Source organism: Harmonia axyridis, chromosome 3, assembly GCF_914767665.1.
Source record: "Harmonia axyridis chromosome 3, icHarAxyr1.1, whole genome shotgun sequence".
Classification (NCBI taxonomy): Eukaryota; Metazoa; Arthropoda; class Insecta; order Coleoptera; family Coccinellidae; genus Harmonia; species Harmonia axyridis.
In genome coordinates, this window is record NC_059503.1 from 31586304 (window position 1) to 31609387 (window position 23084).

At 33.5% G+C, this 23084-nt stretch overlaps 3 protein-coding genes across 3 annotated transcripts; 1 reads left to right on the plus strand and 2 right to left on the minus strand.

The window, feature by feature from the left end:
- Positions 1-2619: 2619 nt before the first annotated feature.
- Positions 2620-13139, minus strand: LOC123674681 (ubiquitin carboxyl-terminal hydrolase 4-like). Its single transcript, XM_045609649.1, has 10 exons — positions 13000-13139; positions 12436-12695; positions 9988-11170; positions 7786-7946; positions 7472-7704; positions 7164-7392; positions 6205-6451; positions 6069-6147; positions 5772-6000; positions 2620-4200 (listed from the first exon to the last, which is right to left on the minus strand). Exons 2-10 carry the CDS (start codon positions 12609-12611, stop codon positions 4122-4124), a joined length of 2616 nt encoding a protein of 871 aa, XP_045465605.1. The 5' UTR covers positions 12612-12695; positions 13000-13139; the 3' UTR covers positions 2620-4121.
- Positions 13140-13314: 175 nt separating this feature from the next.
- Positions 13315-15094, plus strand: LOC123674683 (40S ribosomal protein S3a). The gene is made up of 4 exons (XM_045609651.1): positions 13315-13478; positions 13913-14136; positions 14331-14533; positions 14745-15094. Exons 1-4 carry the CDS (start codon positions 13417-13419, stop codon positions 15054-15056), a joined length of 801 nt encoding a protein of 266 aa, XP_045465607.1. The 5' UTR covers positions 13315-13416; the 3' UTR covers positions 15057-15094.
- A 3122-nt stretch (positions 15095-18216) lies between these two features.
- LOC123675257 lies at positions 18217-19013 on the minus strand. The gene is made up of 4 exons (XM_045610604.1): positions 18998-19013; positions 18579-18898; positions 18299-18520; positions 18217-18228 (listed from the first exon to the last, which is right to left on the minus strand). Exons 1-4 carry the CDS (start codon positions 19011-19013, stop codon positions 18217-18219), a joined length of 570 nt encoding a protein of 189 aa, XP_045466560.1.
- Positions 19014-23084: the final 4071 nt, after the last annotated feature.

Genomic DNA, 23084 nt, shown 5'->3' on the forward strand with positions numbered 1-23084 from the left:
TGCAACTTGTAGTTTTCGGTGTACTTGCAATAGAACGTATACACCTCTTCTGGGCCACAAATACGTCCTCACAGAGTGTCGACCAACCCCAGAAACAGACACCATATCTCAGTCTTGCATCAACATTAGCATGATATACCTGAATCAGTTGTTTCTCCGTTAGAACAGTTTTCAGCTGTCTTAGAACATAGCTTTGAGAGTTAACTTTTGGTACCAAATATTCACAGTGTGACTTCCAGTTAAGGTTAGCATCAACATATAGGCCTAAAAACTTTGTGCTGTCACTAAAAGATAATGACTGGTCATATAATCTGATATTCAGCTCATTAATACTCTTCTGAGAATGGTGAAATCTCATAAATGTCGTTTTATTAGGGTTTAAGTGAAGTGCATAGTCAGAAAACCAACCGTCAATTCTTTCAATCAGATTATTACATTTCCGTTCGAGAGTAACATCAGAACCACCAGATATCAGGGATGATATGTCATCTGCAAAAGCTGCAAATGAAGCATCAAGATCAATATCATTGAATTGATTGATAAACAAAATGAAAAATATTGGACCAAGGATAGAACCTTGTGGCACTCCAGTAAGGGGATCCAACAAATTCGAATTGACACTTCTTATATTATTATCTGAATCAATATTGCTTATGGAAACATACTGTTGTCTTTCACCCAAATATGACTCCATCCACCTTAAACATCTGTCATCAAAACCATACCTTTCAATCAGCTTTAAAAATTTTCCATGATCAACACAGTCAAACGCCCTACTAAGATCACAAAAGATCGCAACAGGGCACTCCCCTGCTTCCATGAAATTTACCAGGTTCTCATAAAAGAAATGTCTATGCGGTCTTGTACACATTGACTCTACTTGGATCAACTATAAAGTATATGCAATGAATATTTGATAATTCAACCAAACTATACTTTTTCAACTTGAAATTGAGACTTAACACATTCAAATTGGGAATAATATATTTCATAATGGTTTGAAATTTTTTGCTATAAAATGGGATTTTTTTTCATGAAGAGCAAACAGCTCTAGACTAAATTATGATTCGAAGAAAATTCAGAATATTCTCTAAATGTAAAAATTAATGTTTATTATAGATATATGTAGACAAAAGGTGAAGTAATCATCAAAAATTCCAAATATATTTGAGTTGAACATGCAAGATAAATTCACCATAGAATACATATCTATGTTTATAATTTTGCTTTACCCAATAAATTTAGAGCATCTGAAATAATTTTTTTATATGAGCTACATATCTTGCACAGTTTTTGATTGAAATGATTGCTACATTTCTTTGAAAATATCCTCCATTTATTGCATACTAAACTCTACCTGCAATATGTGCCGCCTTTCTTTGCAACAAAATTTCTGAAAATTTTGCTGGTAACATCTTGTGTAACACCAGCCTTAAAACTTGACCAGGCAAGCTCAATTTTATGAACAAAAAATTATATGCCGAATCTGTATATCAGTTGAACATACATTTATTCTCATCTCCCTTAAGTGAATGCGAAAATACATTAATTTAGATGTCGATCACAGCATTATATGTTTCATTCATATCAACAATTATTGTTAGCTGTGATGTATTCATATTTGGCTTCGATTACAATAACCTTTGTTTTATCAAACTTGTTCATCCCTATTTAATAATTTGTGAAATGAAAATTTTAAAACATCAAACCATCAAAATTATTAGATCGAAAAAATTTTGGTACCATTAAACAGGATATCTTCATTTTATGGTGTTAAATTGTTAATAGTTGAGCAACTTACATGCAGCAATCCTGTATAGGATGTGGCAAGTATAATAGATTACTTTACCTTGAATGGGGTAGTATGTGGTTTAATTTAATTGTCAAATGAAGTTAATGCAAATTGAATACTGAAATAATATTATGTAATAAAAAAAGGGAAAGTTTGACTTAAGCTCATTTTATACTATCTCATGGAAAAACTGTCCTGAACTATTTACATAAAATTTCTATTGCTATACCTCATTGTTCCTCCAAGCTTGAGCATAAATAATTAAAAACATTATTTTTTCGGAACCCATACACCGAAAGGTAACAAATGGGATAAAGATTATATATATATTTTTTCGGAAACATAACGATACCCAATCATGAAATTGTGATGTTACTAGGATAATACTAAATAATTTCATACTCAAAGCCTTATAGTTTTGAAATAATTAATTGGAAATTTTGTTTATTTTTCGGATCTAAAGGCTCATATTCACGTTGATAGTACTATCACGATAGTGATAGTACTATACATAGTTACTATCACCGTGAAAATGGGCCTTAATGATAACGAATTTCAAACCCTTTCCATTTTGGAATTCATAATTTTTTTCATGTGTCGAGATTTTCAGTTATAATGCAGAAAATAAATTATAGTGTTGAATTTGCTTTTTCCAATTGCATTTTTCATATTCAAAATTAAAATATTTTAACGAAGATCAAAAACTGATTTGTATAATAGAAATAGTTCATAATTGGAAATGAGAGTAAGAGACCTTGGGTCCATTGTTATTTGTTAAGGTCAATAAATGACAATTTCCACTACCAATTGAAAAAAATAGAACTGAAAATTTTTGCAAACATTTTATTGTAAGTTAGTGCTTGAACAATTTTTAAATTTGAAGCCTTTCAATAATTATTTTCAAATAATCTCTTGCATTGAAAGTGCTCATCTTTGATTTGTCTAATTTTGGTAACCATAGTTTATCATAAATCAACTCTATGTAGTTTAGTACCTTTGTTCTAAAACACTAAAGAAGCTGCTCAAAATTTAAGAGGTAGAAAATTAATCCAGATTTACACAAGTCAAATATCTGAAAATACGATTCTGGATTTGTTCATTTAGGCAACAATTGAAAACTTAAACAGGACATGGCCGCTTTGAATTTGTGCATCAGTTTTTCTACACAAACATTTATCCAATAATTTCTTCTCCAGCTAACAATACAAATACCGACTATATTCAAAATAGTCATAATTTGAAAAATATAAATAAATTAATATATTTTGTTCTTTAAAATCTCCGAAATATCAACAGTAGTACGATAATATAAATACAAGAGTATAAGTTGCAAATCACATAGGAGAAATAAATATAACAGATACACAAGGTGTTTTTTCAATGAGGATTGTCTCTGGTTTCAAGTACAAAGATCTTGAAGCTAGCTCCTGAAGCAAAAAATTTAAATGTTTATTAGATGGAAACTTTCTTTAGTAGTTTGTTCAGGGAATCAACTTCAGTTTATCATTTTAAATAAAAAAAATTTAACTAGGACATGACATTGCTGATTTTATACAATAAATTGAAAATGCAATTCTCTAAAAATAAATCAAAATAAGGTTGTATGTACTTTTGCAAATAGATGAGACTGTTACAAAAGTCAATGAAAAATTACTTTTTGAACATATAATAATAAAATAAATTGCTGCAAGGATTTAGTAGTCTTGATTTTCCATATTTATCCAAAAACATTTTTTTTCTTTTCACTCAATTAATTCATCAATAAGCCATTAAGACTTTACGAATTGCAAGGAATTCTAACATTGAGTTTTTTTAATTAATGTATATCAAAAATTCGTTCTTCTATTATTAAAAATTTTCATGAATTAATTTATGAACAGTGGGTATAATTGAAAAATTCAACATATTAAAATCCCTTGTAGTACAGAAATTACAACCGAGTTCTACTAATGAACAAATAGATATGAGTTTTGGACTGTTATATGCAAATTCAATTTCCCTGCAACATCCGCGAATTCTGATATCGAAAACTCAGTTTTTATTATTTACTTTGAAAATGTTTTAATACGAAATACAGAATTTTCTGTATATTTAACTCGGTTAAAATGTATCATTTATAAAAGAATGGATTTTCAGATAATTTAGCTCATTGACATTTTCAATATAAACTCCACCAGTATCAATCTAAAGTGAAAAATAAATTAGATAAATATAGAATACATTTTTTGTACCAGAGGTCCCCTTCGCGAAAATCAAAAACAAGGGAAAAATAAAGTTACAATGGCATTTTTGTCCTTCCTTCGATCCTCAGAAGACAATACTACAAGTGCTACTTCTGACCCTCTTGTTCATAGAAGAGGACATAGGCTTCACTGCTCACCACTGATCTTGGAGAAACACTGTTCACTCTAAAAAGAAACACATAAAAAATCGTAAATTATATAACCTCCCAAAGGCAAATCAATTTTAAAATAGTAAATATCTACTACTTATTCAAAGAAAATACTGAATTCAAAGAACATCCTTATCTAAGATACCATCCAACACAACTTTTTATCTGTTTGACATGGCATAACTCTTTCTATAACAGGTATAACAACTTTTTATAAATATATAATTGTATTAATAAAGAAAATGTGTTATTAACCCCTCAAATATTTATTAATAAATGATAAATATAACCTAAAAAATAACTTCAAGGCTTGCAGTTCTGTAATTAGCCCTGAAAGGCTGAAACATGCTTCAAAGAAAGCATAGTGTGAAGTGTGACGGTACCAGCCATCTGTTGAAAATCAGCCCAATATAAAAGTGAATGTCAAATTAGACATGAACAGTTCTTTATTGGTATGTCACAGTCCTTCAGCCTTGTGGTAGGAATATTTCAATAATAATGACTGGACCAGGATAAGAAAAAAGTTAAATATAGGGCAATTAGCATGCTTATATCAAACAGTACTAACAACTTCCATATTTTAAATATGTACCTGTGTATTCTTATTTTTTTCGGTTTGTCCTAGCCTCTTGATTATGTTTGAGTTTTATAATGAATATTACATGAAGTTCTGACAAGATTGTTTATTCTTCACAGCCAATGCGTACAAATTATAGCAAGAACGAAGAACATGCAGAAAGTCTGATGAGATGTATTTTGACTTAGAAACAATGAACAAGAGAAAATTTGTACTACTGTAGAATATTTTCATCAGTTATGTTAAATAGAATCATCATCATCATCAACTTTATTGACCGATCAACTAGTTGATTGTAGCTAGAAATCTATGGAAGTGTCAAAAATGAACTGAAATTGAACACATCAATATTTGATCGAGCAAATCACCACAAAAGTTTTATGAAACCCACCATTAGTCTTTTTCGCTGGGTTATGTAACATTTCAGCAAAATTTAAAACAGATTCTTTCCATTTTTTTTAGATACTTCAAATTTTGCACTATGGCTTATCATTTCCTCCTTCATCTTTCCTAGTATGAAAGACTCCATAATCAATATAATTCGTGTGCTCGAGATATGAGTTCAATGCAGTATAGCAGTTGACTTTCATGTAAATAGCTTCTATAGTTCCCGAAGAAAATTCTGAACGGCGGATAATTATAAGATTATTTACATACCAAAACGTAAACTGAAATTTTTACTAGAACAATTCCAAAGGTTTTTTTAGAAAATAGTAACCCCAAATTATCATAGACTTGAGATGGAATGCAAAAATTGAGCACTGTAAACAAATTAAATGCTTTATGATGGTCAAACACTAAAATGAGAATAGTTTGCCATACCAACAAGAAGAATTTCGATAATACTTTTTAGCAGGCTAATTTCTTTACAAAGTGTTTTCCGAAAATCATAAAAATATTCCAAGGTCTACAAGATAGTCTTATTTTAATTTCAATTTATTTATTTCATATAATCAATGATATATTTGGCACAAAATAGTTATCCCAAAACATGTGATTGTGTAACTCACCTAGAATCGTTATATTCGTGCCACGACATAGCATAGGGATGTCTGCAATACGCTGTATAGTGTCCGCTGTAAGTCGTACCGCTATGATTGGAAACAGCGTACAGATTGTATTTACTGACTGTAGCCTCTTCTGCAGCATACTTGCTCATATCTAGTCCTTCTAGAGGAAAATCCACTGTGACACTTAATTTGCCTCTGAATCTTTCTGTAGGTGAGAAACGCTTCAAATCTAGATTGAAATTAAGGAATTTCGAAAGGATATTAGCAAGTTTCAGTTGAATATGGAAAAAAGGATACGAATGACTAATATTCTCGGGAACTTCTGTATCGAAAAGGATTTCGTACATTTCCGTCGTTCCTTGCATTTGGAGCAGGTCTGAAAAAATTTTGAGCCTTACCGGGGTTGTTACAAAACAGTTGCAAAAATTCTTACCGGTTTTTCATCCCCATCCAGAGTCTCCTCTCTAGTGAAGGATTCGAGGCACTGGGAGAGCCTTAATTGTCCAGTGCGAGTTGGCATGGGCAGTGATAGATCCCAAAAGGGATCAAAGGTTACAGAACAGTGCCCACAGAAGGTGCACTTCAAAGTCGACTTCAGTTGACCGACAAAGATGTCAACGATGCGGGAATTGTCCATGCGAAGATAACGGTTCCATGATTCCGCGGACTTTTCAAGGTCACTGAAAAGAAGTTTCGATGAAATATAACACTTTTATGATAAATTACAGTTCATCCAAGGTTGTACCATTCATTCGAAACTTTAAACGAGTTGATCAGTCCATTAAAAGCCAACCGCCGTTTGACGGCAAGGAAATAGTCACCAGGGGTCGCTACTGTAGTTGGATTTGGATAAGTAACTCGATAATAGATGGCACTGAATCATGAGCTATAGATGGCGCAGAAATAATACGACAATTCATTCAGTGGCGTGGTTGAAAAGGGGTCGCATGACATTGCCAACAATTTTTATGTTATCACAAATACACGCCACTGGCGTAAATGCTTATTACAGAGCAGAAAAAATATCAAAATATAAAAATCTTCTGACCACTCTATTTCAAATATTTTAGTTCTTCAAAATAACACCGATTTTTTCAGAGGGCTCCACTTTACGGACCAATTTTTGACAGTAAAATTCGAGTAAAACGTGAGTACAACTAGATGGCGCTCAACATCAACAAAATCGAAAAAAGCACTACACTGGCTTACTATCCTTTCCTTATACTATGAGGCTATCTATATTTTACTCACATAGTGTAATTTTTTCTCAAATTTGTTTTTATTTTATGTTTCTATGAAATGCTCAGCCGCCTCTCCTAGTATAGATAAGCGGATTCCAAATGGAGAAACCTTGATCTAGAGTTACTTAATTTTTATCATCGATGTACTTACTTCAACTTATCGTCGATTTCTGTATGTATAGGTTTGGGTTTTTCTGTAACTCTGTTCACATCCTCATGGAGGCCCTCCAGCAGGTAACGCAGGAACTCCTGGGCATCTTGCTGAGCAAAACCCATGAATCTCGGCGCGAACCTCTGTATTTGACCCTTGAGAGAGGCTGTGTTCACCGCCCTATCGCAAGAATCCTCCGCCCACAGTTCCTTGATCACTTCCGCAAATGCTAAAAACCAGAAGTTTCATTGAAGATCTTTCAGCTATCGTTATAGGATAGCTTTTTTTAAACAATTCCCTTTGCTTACCTTTAATGAGGGAGCCCTTCATGCTTGAATTTGTGGTGTTGATGTCCCTGATGTAGGCATCCTGCCGAAGATACTCCGACAATTGTCTTGTGTTGGATAAACATTGAATGACAGAATTCATAAAACATGTGTTTCCAATATTCTTGAGGCCATTAAGCCCCAGTGTCTTCACTGTTGTTGCACAAACAGTTGTCGGACTACTTGTTCCTAGTCTATAACTGAGTCCAGGAGACCTATAAAAATTATGATTGCTTTTTTGTATTCAAATGTCCACAATATGAAAAATTTCATGTGATATTTATTGTCTGACATACCTCTCGTAAGAGTCTTCGTCGAAGATTCCACTGCGTTTTTCTCTCTCAACTGATTTTCTACCTAGACTATTCGAGTTCAACACACCAGAAGTGCCAACACTACTTGTTGTCAATGAAGAAGATGGAGACAGCCTGCTTTTGGTGGTTTTGGGTGATGACGCCTTCAGAAAAAAAAAAGTTCAAAGAAGAAATAAAAAAACAACATGATCTATTTGATATCTTGAAGAAAATACACATCAACTTGAACAAAATAAAAATTTGTAAATGTTTCGTATTCTAGGATTTTTGGATAATTATTTCTTTACCGAAATAAGTTGAGAAAACTGAACTAGTGGCTAGTGGAACAAATTTCGCCATTAGTGATGGCATAGTAGTTTCCTACTCAAGCGTCCAGGACTAAGATTTACCGAGTAAAATGAGGTCAGACACTGGTACAGCCTAATCTCCTGGTATTGGCCGAGTTTCCTCCTTGTTAAGCTGACGTAGAAACCACGCACAAAAGCGGCTCCGCACATGACAAAGAATACTAGCAACAGTGCCGCACTTATACTCTGTATATAGTCAGTAAACATAACAAATATTGATCACTACCAATTGTGTGGTAGTGAGTTGCAGAAAGTAAAACTGATTGCAAAAATAATCTTATTTTATAGGCAGGGTGATTTTTCCTGGCCGTGGATAACACGTCTTGAATACGACTATTAGTTATATTTTTGAAGACTATAAATGTAACTATTGGCTCCTCGGACGATACAGCTATCGATTGAATATCGGCAAAAAATGGAGAAAAACCGTTCATTTTTTAAAAAATTATCATGACTATTTCCAATGACTGGACAATAACAGCTAAGAAAAAGTTTTAAGCTTGTATTATAGGTATCCTCAAGTCTCCACATTTCCAGTTCTAGCTGAATTATTCTTGATTAAAGGCATTTTATATACATAGGCATTATTTTATATAAATAGACATACACTTCAGTGATATGCACTAAGTAATTCAGTTCACAAATCATAATTTGGCATTGATCAAATAGGTGCTATGAACAGCGTGAATAGTTATCGTTTCGTTTACAATTGGAAATATTTCGAGAAAATTTCGAATAAACGATTTTCTAACCTAAAAAATAGGGTTAACTACTTGAGCCCATCAACTATATTTGGCTAGTTGAAACGATCACAACTAACGCGTTTCTCATCTTCGTATATTTTTCTGGTGCGAGTCGTCTGCTGCCTTGGGCGACTCACGCAAAGCGACGTGAAGTTTCGCGCCCACGAATAAGATCTATAAGGATCGATACGATGTGCCTTTCTTCAGAGAATGATTTATCTTATCTCGTCGCATATGCAATCGAGTTTCGTCGCTGTACCTCCGATCTAAAAATATCAGATCAGGTTGATTTCACAATTACGTTTTCGGATGCCACGTGGCCAATTTAGAGCGACATATCTAAGAAAGTGGGACATTAGTACAAATGGACTTTATAAAAAGTTTTTTTATTTAATGGTTGGATTACCGTTAAAAATAATGATGACCTGAATCTGTTCCTAATAAGTATCATATTTCCGCATTCTATATATATTTATCTCTGCGTATGAACTTGCCAGACCGAATCAAAAGACGAACTAACGAAACGAAATTCTCAATGTGGAGGGGTTTTTAGAATGTAATCGTGAATAAATAAAGTCCAACATATTCTGGATAAGAAATTCAAATGGCTCACGCAATTCTGGATTCTAGGGCAGAAGGGTTTTTTCATCTGATTATTCAGCATATCATCAGCAAACAGAAGCTATAAATGTCTTCTCACAAAACATATTACGTCTTTTTTCCGAATTTTCACTTTCAAACTGCCGCCAGAACCTTCGAAATTTTGACGTTTAACCTACATTTTCCGAAGTTCAGATGACAGAAAAAACCTGAACCACTTTTTAATTTTTAATTTATTTCAATATGATAAGGGCGAGTTTTATATTTGAATATCACTATCCCTTCCCCTACTTTTAATAACTTGGAATTAAATTAAAATATAAAGTATAGCATGAAATTATAATCTTTGAATATTTTATCCTTAGGGAAAAATCGAATATATATCATCAAAACTGATTCGAAAAAGTTACAAAAACAAACAAAATAAAAGAAAGAAAGCCAACAACACAATTAGTGACATTAGGGCGTAAAACATATAACACAATGTCACATACCTTTTGGTACAGCAAAGACTTGTCGATATAACCAGCCTTCAACTCGCTGCTACTTTCAAGGGCAACCGCAGACTGTTTATCCCCACCCTCCAGATTCTTGCTAGATATATAGGAGGCAAAATTGTTTGTTCTGGATACACTAGGAGAAATGCAATCTTCGCTCAGGCTCTGGCTTGACAGATCGACGCCGATAACATCCACTTTATCCTTAACCTCTCCATCTTCATTCTCTTTACTGGTATCCAACGCGTTCCTCTTTAGGTCAGCCACACCATTCGTCAATTTGCCCTGCTTCTCACCGTCAATTTTGGCATTCAAAACGTCAGAGACGACAACATCTTTTGACAAAACGGCTTTTGTTTTCTGTTTCTCCAACATTGTTTTTTTGTCTATGGTCAAGCCAGTTTTCTTATCGGTGTTCTTCTTTTCAACAGTGTTCTTTTGCCTCTCGACACTGGATTTGGTCTGTTCGCTGACTTCTTTGTGTACCCCTGCTATCTTCTCTATGTGTTCTTGCTTAGGATCATCATTTTTAACCGATGTCTTCTTGATTGAAGGTTTGGGAGGGCTGGTCCTTTTCACAGTTCTCAATCCGTTGGGAATTTTATCACCGTTCACCTTTAGATTGGACTGGTCAAGGATTTTGAATTTGTTATCAGACAATTTGACTTCAGAGGTGTCTATTGTCACAGCAGATTTGGAAATTTTGTTCTCAGGTATCTTATCGAATCTCTTCCGAAGGTCGGCGACAGAAGCCCTGTTGCCATTGTCATCATTATTGCAGGAATTATCGTTAGTAGCTGTGGTAGTGGGCGACACACTCATGTTAGCATTGACACCCTCAGTTACCTTTTTCTTAGCCTTCTCAATGGGTGGCAGGCCAATGTCATTGATGGATTTTGAACGCCCAATGTTGTCATTCTTACGATGGATGGCAGGCACATAGTTGGAAGGCGAGTATTGTTTCCTAAAGTCAGCCAGTTCATCGATGATATCTACTGAAGAGAGTCTTGAGTTGTCTCTGGACAGAGAGCCTTCTCGATGACGACCAAACTCCAAAAGTGAGTTTTCTCTAATGGAACTCACCCCTGAGTCTCTGGACAAGGAGTCGCGCCTGATGCTACCATCCCTAATCTCCTCTTTAAAACGGGTCTTAACACCATCTTCTGTTATACTGCCACTCCTAAAAAAATACAATAATCAGTTTATACATAGGCAATAATTACTGAGTGGATCGAGGACCACTTCTATGGCCAAGTTGGTAAAAGGCTGTTTTCATACTGCTCAGGCCCCTTATGGTTATGGGTGTTGTATCATTATGAACAACTTGAAAAGGGTACATATCATAAATGTTCAACCTAAATAATTCCTATATAGAAAATAGATAATTTCACTTTTCTTGTGTAAAATATAAGTAATGTAAAAAAATACTTTTAATCCTAATAGAAAAATTAGTTATAAATAATATGTAATCTAATATTGATCATAGAATATTGCAAGATATATTAATTTGTAGGAGTAGGAAACATTGAACACCCCTTAGCAATTGAATGGATGTAATTTGATGGCAAGATCAATAAATGCTGCTGTTAATTATGTGTAATAGTAAAAAACCCACTGTGAGAAATAAATGAACATTTGTTATGGATACGGTTTATGATAACAAGTGACTCATTAACAAATTTAATTACTTCTATATAATCCGACAACTGATACAAATAATTAGAACTTCCAAGAGAATTATAATGAAATTTTGTCTGCATTGTATTTTTCTAAAATTCTATGAAATAATATGATTTTGAAGAATAATTTAAAATTAAGTACTCACCTCATGTGTTTATTATTCAATTTTTCATTCGAAAAACCTGGTTATATAAATATCTCCATAATAAGATATATCTTAAAAAACTAACTATATAGGAAAACAAAAATCATGTTTTCACATCAAATATTCTCAACAATAATAACAACAAATTGAATAAATAAATTCTTTTCAGGCAAAATATTTCATCCAGGAAACAAGGTTTGTTATGAATGAGCAGGAAATTGTGACTGCATTGTTACTATAGTATGATTCTGTTGTTTACTGGATACCTTTCCTGGTTGTAAGAAATCATTAATTAACTATTTGACGTATTGAGATTTCATCTTACTTTATTGTTCAATTTTGTGTGTATTACATGTCTCGCATAAAAATACTTTAATCATTGTCAGAAAGCCCTTATTTATTCAGAATGAAATTCAATCAGAAAATTGTACCTGATGGACCCATTTAATTTTCACATCAAAATCTGTAACGAATACTAATCATAGTATTATAATAATGTATTAGCATGCCTTCTACAGTTAATTCCAAAGACAATCTCATCGGGTTAATAACAGGATATTCACAGATTTAGCCAGTCTGTACTCATGGAAACTATTGGCTATTCTCAAAAACAATCTAACCTTGAAATAGTTCGATGTCCTTCTGAATCTATGTATGATCTTGTAGTAAATCTTTCAGAATAACTAGAAATTCTTGGACTAATGGACGTGGTGGAATAGTACGGTGGTCTATCCAGAGTACTATTAAAACTAGTCCTATAGCTTGGAGAAGAGTGATGTGGTGATAAAACAGGCATTGTTTTTTGTCAACTGCAATCTTCTTTAAGTCACTTTATTTATCAATAAACACCATTGCACGTATTTGAGCTTTTATTATAAATCTACAAAATGAATGGGAATAAAAAAGATGAATTCAAAATGGTTAGTAAAGGGATAGTTAAAAATAACCAAATTTTAAAACTATCTTGTGTCACAAGCGATATTTTTAGATCCTGAATCTCAGACGCCCACCTATTATCTGCATTGAATTGTTAAGAATATGAATAATTAATAATTTAGCTACATTGAATTCCATAAATTCATACAGAAATTCTTCAAATATCAGTCGATATTTCCATGCGTCAGAGATTAAAGAATATTTGAAATAAAATGCAGTAAGGATTATCCGATAACATTAGCACTTACTTAGATATTTGTGATCGTCAAATCTTTTTTGTTCTATTTTGTCGGTTTCTTTAAAAAAGTAAAAAATTACAGCCCTTAATTTTCGTCATTTTGGGCGGCAGCCATAATAAAAATGACGTCAGTAACATATGATAATTATGATAAGTTATTTCTAAAAAATTTGTTTTTCTAAGATAAAATTGAGAAAAATTATGCTTCCAGTAATATCAATTATAATTCAAATTTGAAATTTCAAAACTCATTGTTTCATATTATTTTCAAAACTCTACAAAAAAATTTTGGAATGAAATCAAGAAAAAGAAATTTAATTCTGTTTTGTGGTCTATGTCATTCGAAAACGTACCCCCATAGAGTCGTCTCTTTCTCTACCATGTTTCCTTTCTGTACATCTACATCTACCTAGTAGTGATCGCAAACATGGCAGTCGGTAAAAATAAGGGGTTGTCGAAAAGTGGCAAGAAGGGAGTTAAGAAGAAGGTGTAAGTAAAAAATCTATTTATATTTTATAAAGACTAAGTATACATAGTTTTATGTTAACATTTTTCGTTGTTTCTAATTAGCGATGGCAGAAATATAACCTGATTAATTTTTAGTTTTACCATTGTATATTCAACATGCTGGTTCCATGAGTGATGTTTAGATATTATGAAACAATTTTCTAATTTCTTTCATGCTAATTCTATAATTTTGTTCATAAGTATTTTCGATTTTTTGAAATTAATTGAGTTTGTACGAAAAATGTTAGCATTCAGTATTCTCAATGATGATCCACTCAGCTCGCTTTGATACAAACATGAAGATAACTTCTTGTTCCCTAACGACGCAATATACTTAAATTTCTGAAATTAGTTTTCTTGTTCTCGTTTTGTAGGTAGTTTTTATTCCAAGTACTATATCTCTTCTTTCCTTTCAGAGTTGATCCTTTTACCCGTAAAGATTGGTACGATGTCAAAGCACCGTCTATGTTTACTTCCAGACAAGTTGGTAAAACACTTGTCAACCGTACTCAAGGTACCAGAATTGCATCTGAAGGTCTGAAAGGACGAGTCTTTGAAGTATCTTTAGCTGATCTTCAAAATGACAATGACGCTGATAGGTCTTTCAGGAAATTCAAGCTCATTGCTGAAGATGTTCAAGGTAATATTTTCAACATAATTGAATTTCAAATTTAAGTCCAATTATATGATGATCCACTCAGCTCGCTTTGATACAAACATGAAGATAACTTCTTGTTCCCTAACGACGCAATTTGAAATGTCTGATAGTTTTTGTTGGCTTTTAATATATTTTTTTTTGTAAGGTTACATTTAGTTAATTGAATTGTTTTTTAGGACGTAATGTTCTTACCAACTTCCATGGCATGGATTTAACTACAGATAAACTCAGATCAATGGTGAAAAAATGGCAAACACTTATTGAAGCATCTGCCGATGTGAAAACCACTGATGGGTATTTATTGAGAGTTTTCTGTATTGGATTCACTAGCAAAGACCCTGCATCTACAAGAAGAACCTGTTATGCACAACATACTCAGGTAACCCCATTTTCATTTGCTTTAATTTTTTATACTTTGTGCAGTTTTTATGATGATCCACTCAGCTCGCTTTGATACATATATGAAGATAACTTATTGTTCCCTAACGACGCAAATTATCTGAAATCTGAAAAACACTGTTGCACGATGAGATATATTTCATTTCTATTTATGGTTTCAACCTTATTTATACTTGTATCTTTTTATGTAGGTTAAAGCCATCCGCAAGAAGATGATTGAAATCATCAACCGTGATATAGGACACAGTGATTTGAAAGAAGTAGTAAACAAATTGCTACCCGATTCAATCGCCAAAGATATTGAAAAGATGTGCCAGGGTACCTATCCTTTACATGATGTATTTATACGTAAAGTAAAGGTGTTGAAAAAGCCCAGATTTGATCTTTCCAAATTGTTAGACCTCCATGGAGACAGTGGTAAAGGAGGTTCTGAACCAGGTGTTGCAGGCGAAAGAGTAGATAAACCTGAAGGTTATGAACCTCCAGTTCAAGAAACTGTGTAATATTTTAGGACCTAAAAATAAAAAGGTTTTGTACCATATTCATTGTTTTATTTCTGAGGAATTGAGACATAATTTTTTTCTTATGCAATAAAACTATTATAGATATATTTTAAGCTGCTTGAATTTTATTTGTCATTACTATTACACGAAAAATTATTCTGAAATACTTGATAGTAATTGAGTAATCTAAGAAAACAATTTTGGGGGTATAAAACCATGCTTTGGAGTATCAATTTTGGAAAATGATGATTTTTAATCAATTTTAAGAGTACATTTGAAAGTTGTTAGTTATTTGGCAAATATTCTTCAGATGGATGATTTGATTCCCGATTCTATATTCTCAAATTAATTGATTTTGAACAAGTTTTAAATGATATTTTGCATTTTGTTGAATGCCCCATGATTTGAATTAACCCTTGGTCAAAGCTGAAATAGTAAAAGTATAAGTGCAATATGAACAAGTTAATTGAGAGATAGATCTTTCAAAAAAATATAATATTGTTTAAGTTGTGATACATAATATATAAATAGAAAATGATCAAAAACCCTTTTTTCATCATCAGTCTGTCAATATTCCTATGGTTTTAATTGTTGATATTATTAATGTTCTAAAATTTGACTGGCTCTGTGGTTTACAACGAAAGCCCAACAATTAACCATAGACCTATAATAACTATGTTATTATAGGTCTATGCATTTAACCATAGAGAAAGGAGAAAAAGAGTGACGACTCAGCGGTAAAATAAATAAGCGTGATTGTGGCGACCTTATGGGCAGGGTATGGAACTAATGATGTTGATTCTGCGCATTTGGCGCCTTATTATTTCATAATTCGAAACAACTCACAAGTTGAATGAAAACCTGCACCGAAAATTGTGAAAAAACTGTAATATCAATAACAGTTTTTTCAATATTTCAGTGAGGTTTTGCATCCAACTTAATTTTTACTTAAGTAATAATACTCAACGTAAAATATAGAAATACACGTGCGTCGCATAGAATTTCAATATTAACGAGTACCAGTTTCTATAATTTTATGTTCTTTATTCGTGTTTATCGATTAAAAGTATTAGGAGTAATTGAAAAAATTAAATTTAATTTTTTCACAATAAATATCAACGTCAAACATCAAAGTATAGAACAAATAGAACGTAGTTCGAGCACGTGCGCATGCCTCAACTAAGAACTAATGGTGGATTTATGCACCGTACCTAAGAACTATGAACTAAAAACTAAACCGTTTATGTACTCTCTTGTTAGTTCTTAGTTAAGGCATGCGCACGTGCTCGAACTACTTTCTATTTGTTCAATACTTTGATGTTTGACGTTGATATTTATTGTGAAAAAATTAAATTTAATTTTTTCAATTACTCCTAATACTTTTCATCGATAAACACGAATAAAGAACATAAAATTATAGATACTGGTACTCGTTAATATTGGAAATCTATGCGGCGCACGTGTACTTCTATATTTTACCTGTGGTGGGATTCTGTAACGGCAAAGCGAAGCGAAAACGTGACGAAACGACAGTTTTGCTCGGTTCGGTATTCTGTAAAGGGATTCGGCAATAGTCGTGTTTGCCGAAGCAAAGAACGACCTCATGACGATAACGAAACATTTTAGCACAGATTACTACAGATGTTTCACTCTATGCATTTACGAAGGAAATCGTCACCGGCGTTTCGTTGACCTCGAATTCGCTCTACTCGTATTTATGAATGAGTTCGGGGTGACCAATCAGAGATCTAGATTGATTCTTTCGACTAATCGCAGCGATAGTTCAATTTGAATCGTGGATGAATGACGGTTCTAAGAAAATGAATTTTATTTTGTTCTTGCTTGATTTAAAATATTAATCGCAAATATTTCTACATTCAAATATTTCTCTCAATGTAGGATCGCTGCTCGAGCTCTCCTTGCAATCATAGTCTGCCGTAAACAGACATTCATCAGTAAGACGAAAAAGATTTTTTGAATCTCAGAGATACCAAGCAACCCTGAGAACATTAATAAGATTCTTTTTCGTTTTTCGTTTTTTTTTAGTAATCATGCTAGTATTCCAAGGAATTTCATTTTTGATACATACTTTCACACTCAGTTATTTTAGTGTATTGTTAGAAGTGTGGTGTAATTTTTAATTCTTGAGGTATACCTTTTCAAAGCTCTCAGAAATACTCTTGTTTTTTGAAAGTGTCTAAAATGAAATGTTAAGTATGTGCTTTTCATTTCTGAAAATTATGAGGAATCCATATTAGTTTTCATTAGATATAGATATTGCAATCTCTATCATTGATTTGGTTGCAACATTTCAAATTAATTATCAATTGTGCAGTGTTCCTCATCAGAGCTAGTAGCAGGCTCAATGAAAATCTATACCAATTTGAATCAGTATCGAATAGAAATTGATTTTTAATATATGTTGTTTTGTTTAGTATCTAGTTGTTGATCTTCTGTGCATTTAGATATTGATTGAAAAATTCGATGAGCCTGAATGTGTAATGTATGTTTTCGAAAGAAATATTTGTCAAAAAAAAATCATTAAATATGCTAAGAAATACAACACTAATGAATGAATCCTGTTTATTTGCTTTTTTTTATTTGATACAATTCCTTTCCATTCATATCAAATTTAGTATATTTATCAGATACACCTAAATTTTTTGAAAATGCAACAAAGTTAGAGCCCAAATCAGACACTAGGACTCTTGCATCAAGTCCTATTTCAACCATTTTGTCGATGCAATCTCCAATAATTCCACTCAGGTCTGTTGGACTACAGGATGTATTTAAAAAATAATATCCTAATGGCTGCTTCCAATTATCGTTTATTCCTCTTGCCATCAATACTAAGGCATTTTTTGCTGGGATATATTTTTTCTCTTTGCCTGAAATAAAAAGGTTTTGTAAAAACTTTTTCTATATATATCAAGTATTCAGCAAATGAAAAAATTCAGCTCTTAATGCTAACCAATATCGTGGAAACCCACAATTTCATCATTTTTTGTATCATATTGCAAATTTGCTTTGATCGATACTTCATCCATTGACAAAGCACACATCCTGTCTTCTTTGCTTTTACCTTCTAGTCGCCATTTGAGACTTCCGAATATAAAACCATTTAAACCAGTTCCTTTCTGAATATTCTCTGTCATTCTTCTCAATGTAGATACTGATGGAAAATTATATATGGCAACCATTCTTTTATAAATTTTAGGCCCGGAATAATATAATGAAAGGGCATGCTGTTTAAATTCCTCGGTATATCTTCTTCCTTTTAGATTTTTATCATTGAGATCACTGATTATTTTGGCTATATTTCCAAAACTATTTGGCAGATGAATATCACAAGCCTTTTTGAATTTGTCTTTAGATAGTTGTGTCTTACAGGGATCTATTTCCTGAATAGACTGTTCGAGGTTGAATGTCTTTAATTTCATTCTTTTAATTTCATTTTCCTTTGACTGAAAAATAAGGTTTTTTTTATTGACTATATATTCTCCAAATTTAACTATATATTACCTCAATTAGATGCCTCAACTTTCTTTTTCTTGGTGTTTGGTGAGATAATTCTTTGGTTGTTTGAGTTTCTATATGTGCAACTCGTTTTCCTTCGGTTCCCATTTTATCTTCTGTTTGGGTTTGAACATCTATTCCTCTTGGTTTTCGGAACAGATTCAATGTTGGAATTGCATTTTTCGATAAACGGTGATTTGTCATTAGGTTGGCATCAAAGTGGATACTGCATATTCTGTTATTTGAATATAACAGCATTGCATCTTTGTTCATTATTATGTCATCACTACAAGCCAATTTCCATTGCATCACTCGGTCCTTATAAACTGGATTAAGAAATTTGAAAAATCTTATGGAATTCGTAGAAATCCTTTGATATCTTGCACTATTACAATTTTCAACAGAACACTTCGTACTTTTTTTACCTTGATCGGCTTCCATATTTACTAATTCCAAATATATTATAAATAATAAAATATTTAGTTCCTTTGTTCTTTTAATTCAAAGAAATATATTTAATGTTTTTAAAAAAACAGGTATTTTGAATACTTTGATGAATTTTGCTTGGTATTCAATATTGAAAGAGAATAGGAGTTGAATATAAGCAGTCCGGTGAATTCAAAAATTTGAATGGGTTAATCTGACAAATCACATGCGTTTTGAACCTTTTAGAAAGAGTGGGAAGTTTGGTTATCTTTGTCATTTTTTACTACAGTAGTTCATAGTGAAACTCAAGGTCAACGAAACGCCGTGCCTAAAAACGGCAGAGTGAATTGTCTGGTTAGTCTGTGATTTTAGGGTTCGTTGTCATTACGAAAAGTCCGACGACGTTTTTGATTGGTTTACTTTTACCACGTGACCAAGTCTTAAGCGTCATATTATGACACTTGAATGATTTCGATTTCGAGGTTATAATTTTGAATGTTTTGCTTCACAATATCACAATTCTTAATATTAAGTTTGAAATTCATTCTATTAATTATTGAAAAATTGCGTTATGAAAGTTATCTTCAAGAAAAGAACACACACATTTCTCAAAAAATTTCCCTTTATTTTGGGTCTTCTCAGAATCATTAGGAATTTAATTCTTCCTTGGAATACATGGTTAATCAATTTAGTCACTTCACTGACACAACGACTGAACATGGGTTGACTTACTGCTAGCAAATATTCTTGTCCAATACCGCGTTGGTAATTTCCACTGGCAAAAAATCTCAGAGTTATCAATATTCGCTGTTCAAATGGCGTTGTCGTGTTCCTCCAATAATTATCCATAAATGGTTTCAATTCATCGAATAGAACGTGAACTAAATGTTTCGACAAACGGAAAACGTCTATGAATCTCTCATCCGTTAAGTTAAATGGATCACTTCTATCTCGAAGAAATCTATTCTCCTCTCTTGTAAGAGTTAGACGAACTCTTCTTGAGATTTCCTCGTCGATGATCAGAATCATTGAAAACATGATGAATATTTCTTTATACCTATACACACTATTAGTTGACTCCCCGAACTTATTTTGTAGTATGGGTAGGTTTTGTAACTGGAATAAGAATGAAGGTTTTAAATTATAATCCATTGAACGAGGTTCCATTTCGAATTTCTTCCAGTGCTCAAATAAGACTTTTTGTAATACTCAATATTTGCATTCAGGTGCTGTATTCAATTAGCTAATTCATTCTTAATGATAAACTAAACAGTTTAAAATGGTATGAAACCCTTTGTTAAGTAACTTCCAATGAGAGTCATAAATCAAAATATAATTTCTGACAATACTCAAGTTAAATACTGTGGATTATTCAAAGGACATTACAGCTAGAGTCCATAAAAGGGACTCTTATCCAGTGGCGGCTCGTGAGCTTTCATTCAGAGGAGGCCAAGCAAAAAAATAGGTATACCACTAGTGTATCTACTTAGCCAGCGAAATGCATACCCAAGTGCAAGAATGAATAAATATATAGTTTTGGTAATGAAAATTTTGTCATCGTAAGGCATTTGGCTGAACTTTTTAATCAAAATAAAAACTACAATATCTTCAGTAACTCTGAGTTCCCTACTGACACTATCATTTTCATTTCTAGTTTCCGACGTTTCCGTTTCCATTCTTCTCGATAAAATATATCCGAATAGCCAGCCAATATCCTTCCTTACCTACAAACTTTGCCGAACAATCCTAACACGAAACCACAATGCACACGCCGAAAGGAATAAAAAGTTCTGACCTATCTTTATCTTTCCCTAATTCTGGCGCTAATAAACAGAAACAGCTGATATAGACCCATCGTTAATCGCCGTGGATCATGTTCGGGCCGTTCGGGTTAAACGAATATATGCTTCGGTCAACGGAGACCTGGCCTCCGTCACGTGATATCCAGCTCGCTTTAGAGTGGCTGGAGCTTCGTATCGGGAAAAATTTTAAATTCTACGTTCAAGACAAACGCGACTAGAGAGGAATTGGGCCTCCGCGACCCGCGTCTGGAGTCTGCTGTATTCTTTAGCGCATCGCATGCCTGTAGTACGGTGCAGCGGTGCGCAATCTTCTCAGTTTTGAAGTCTGTTGCGGAGAATGTATAAATATGATGAAATATTGGGGTAAAAAGTATCCAGAAATTTGAATATTCTATTGATTTAGGTTAACATAATATAGTTGGACTTGAACTAAGAATTAAATATAATGCGGTAAAATTTGGGGAGGCCCGGCCTCCTCTGCCTCCTCTGAGCGGCCGCCACTGCTCTTATCTCATTGCTCTTATTAGAGATTATCTCAGGTACCTCATATGTCAAAACCTGCAGAATCCTACAGTAGCTTAAATATCTACTTATTTGCAACGTTGCCAATGTTCCTTCGTGTAAAGTCGGTAAGTTCCGACAACGAAACTAAAAGCGTAAAGATAACGAAACGATAAAGAAAAAGACGCTTACAGAATACCGCATTCGCTTCGCTTAGCTTCGCTTCGTAACGTTATCGCTTTCGTTTGCTATGATAACGACAGTTACAGAATCCTACCCCTGAGCCCTTAGTTCTTAGTTAGTCTGTGGTATTATTACTGCGTTCGGCAAATCCACACCGGTGCGGAGCGTGCGGTGTAAGGTGCGAACGGTTGTTAGATCACGTGACCACGGAGCAAGAGGTGCATGCGTGTTTTGGCGAACGATGACGGAGCTAACGGAGTTGATATCGAAGAATTTTTGAATGTGTTTTGTGAAAAGAAAAAACAATTTCGTCGATTGAAATTATTGGAGACTGTCACACCATATCTAATTTGTCTCCTCTTGATATCAGGATGTATTCTACATAATGTGTTCATGTTGAAAGAGTTGAAAGGAGATATAATCTTGAAGATATTGTTAATGAACCAATTATTTGAAAAAGTTGGAAATGAAGATGGATGAAAGATTTTTCGCTTTGATACAATTATGTACTTTGCAAAATAAACCTTTATTTTTAATAAGAAAAAAGTGAAGCGAAACTACACACTTGCCAGAAAAGTTGCACAAACTCCTTCCATTGACCCGGAATCTTTCTGTGGTGTAGGTAAATGTAGCTACAAGAAAGAGTTTCAGGAGAAGGAAAAAAACGAAAGAGAAACACTCTGGAGGAATCTTCCTGGGTTGGATCATTCCAAAAATTCTTTGACAGTGCGAGAACTGAGAAGTACCTGGATCTCAGCAAAAATATGCTATACCTCTTCACTGGATACCTCACAGGGCATTGTCGCTGCAGGAAGCACCTCATGAGAATGGGTCTAGCAGAAAACGAGCATATTCTGTGGTGAGGAGGAAGAAACTCCGGATGAGTAGGTGACGGAATGCCTCGCCATTACTAACCATCGCAGGATATGCTTTGGAAAAGGAACTTGTAGAAGTGAGGAAGTAGCCTTCTTGAAGCCATCCCAAATACTGGAGTTCATTAGAACTCTGGAACTGGTGAGCTACCTCGGTAAGGTTAGCTCCCGGCCGGCCAGCTCCACGGGAACCATTCATTCCACCATGGTCAAACATAATTTAGTCATTTTCAATTTTTTGATTTAATTTTTGGATCTGTGAACGTAATAAAATAACGTCCATCTTATAGAGAAATGAAAGATCTAGCAAGGAGCAATTTTTCGATCACATAGGCTACATCTAGGGCTTAATTTCAGGATGGAATTGAAGAATTTCAAGCCGGCCAAAGAGATATTCGTGATTTTCATATTTTTCGAATGAGCGGCCAAGAATAAATTAGAGTTCATATCATAGAGGAATATGAAGGCTATGAAATATAAATTTATCGTTCACATCAATTACCCTTAAGAGCCCAGGTCCACGACCTGAATGGTATGATCTTGTAACGTTACAATTGCCCATGAGACTCTAAGGACTAATTTCTAGGGGTGGTTTGGCTTATTTGGCAACAAAACTCCTACCCAGGTTTTTACAAATTTAATAAAATTAAAATATACAATGATCGATCCTTTTCACTCCAAACAAATAATAAAAGAGAAACTTAACTTAAAACGACTTTAAATGAGTT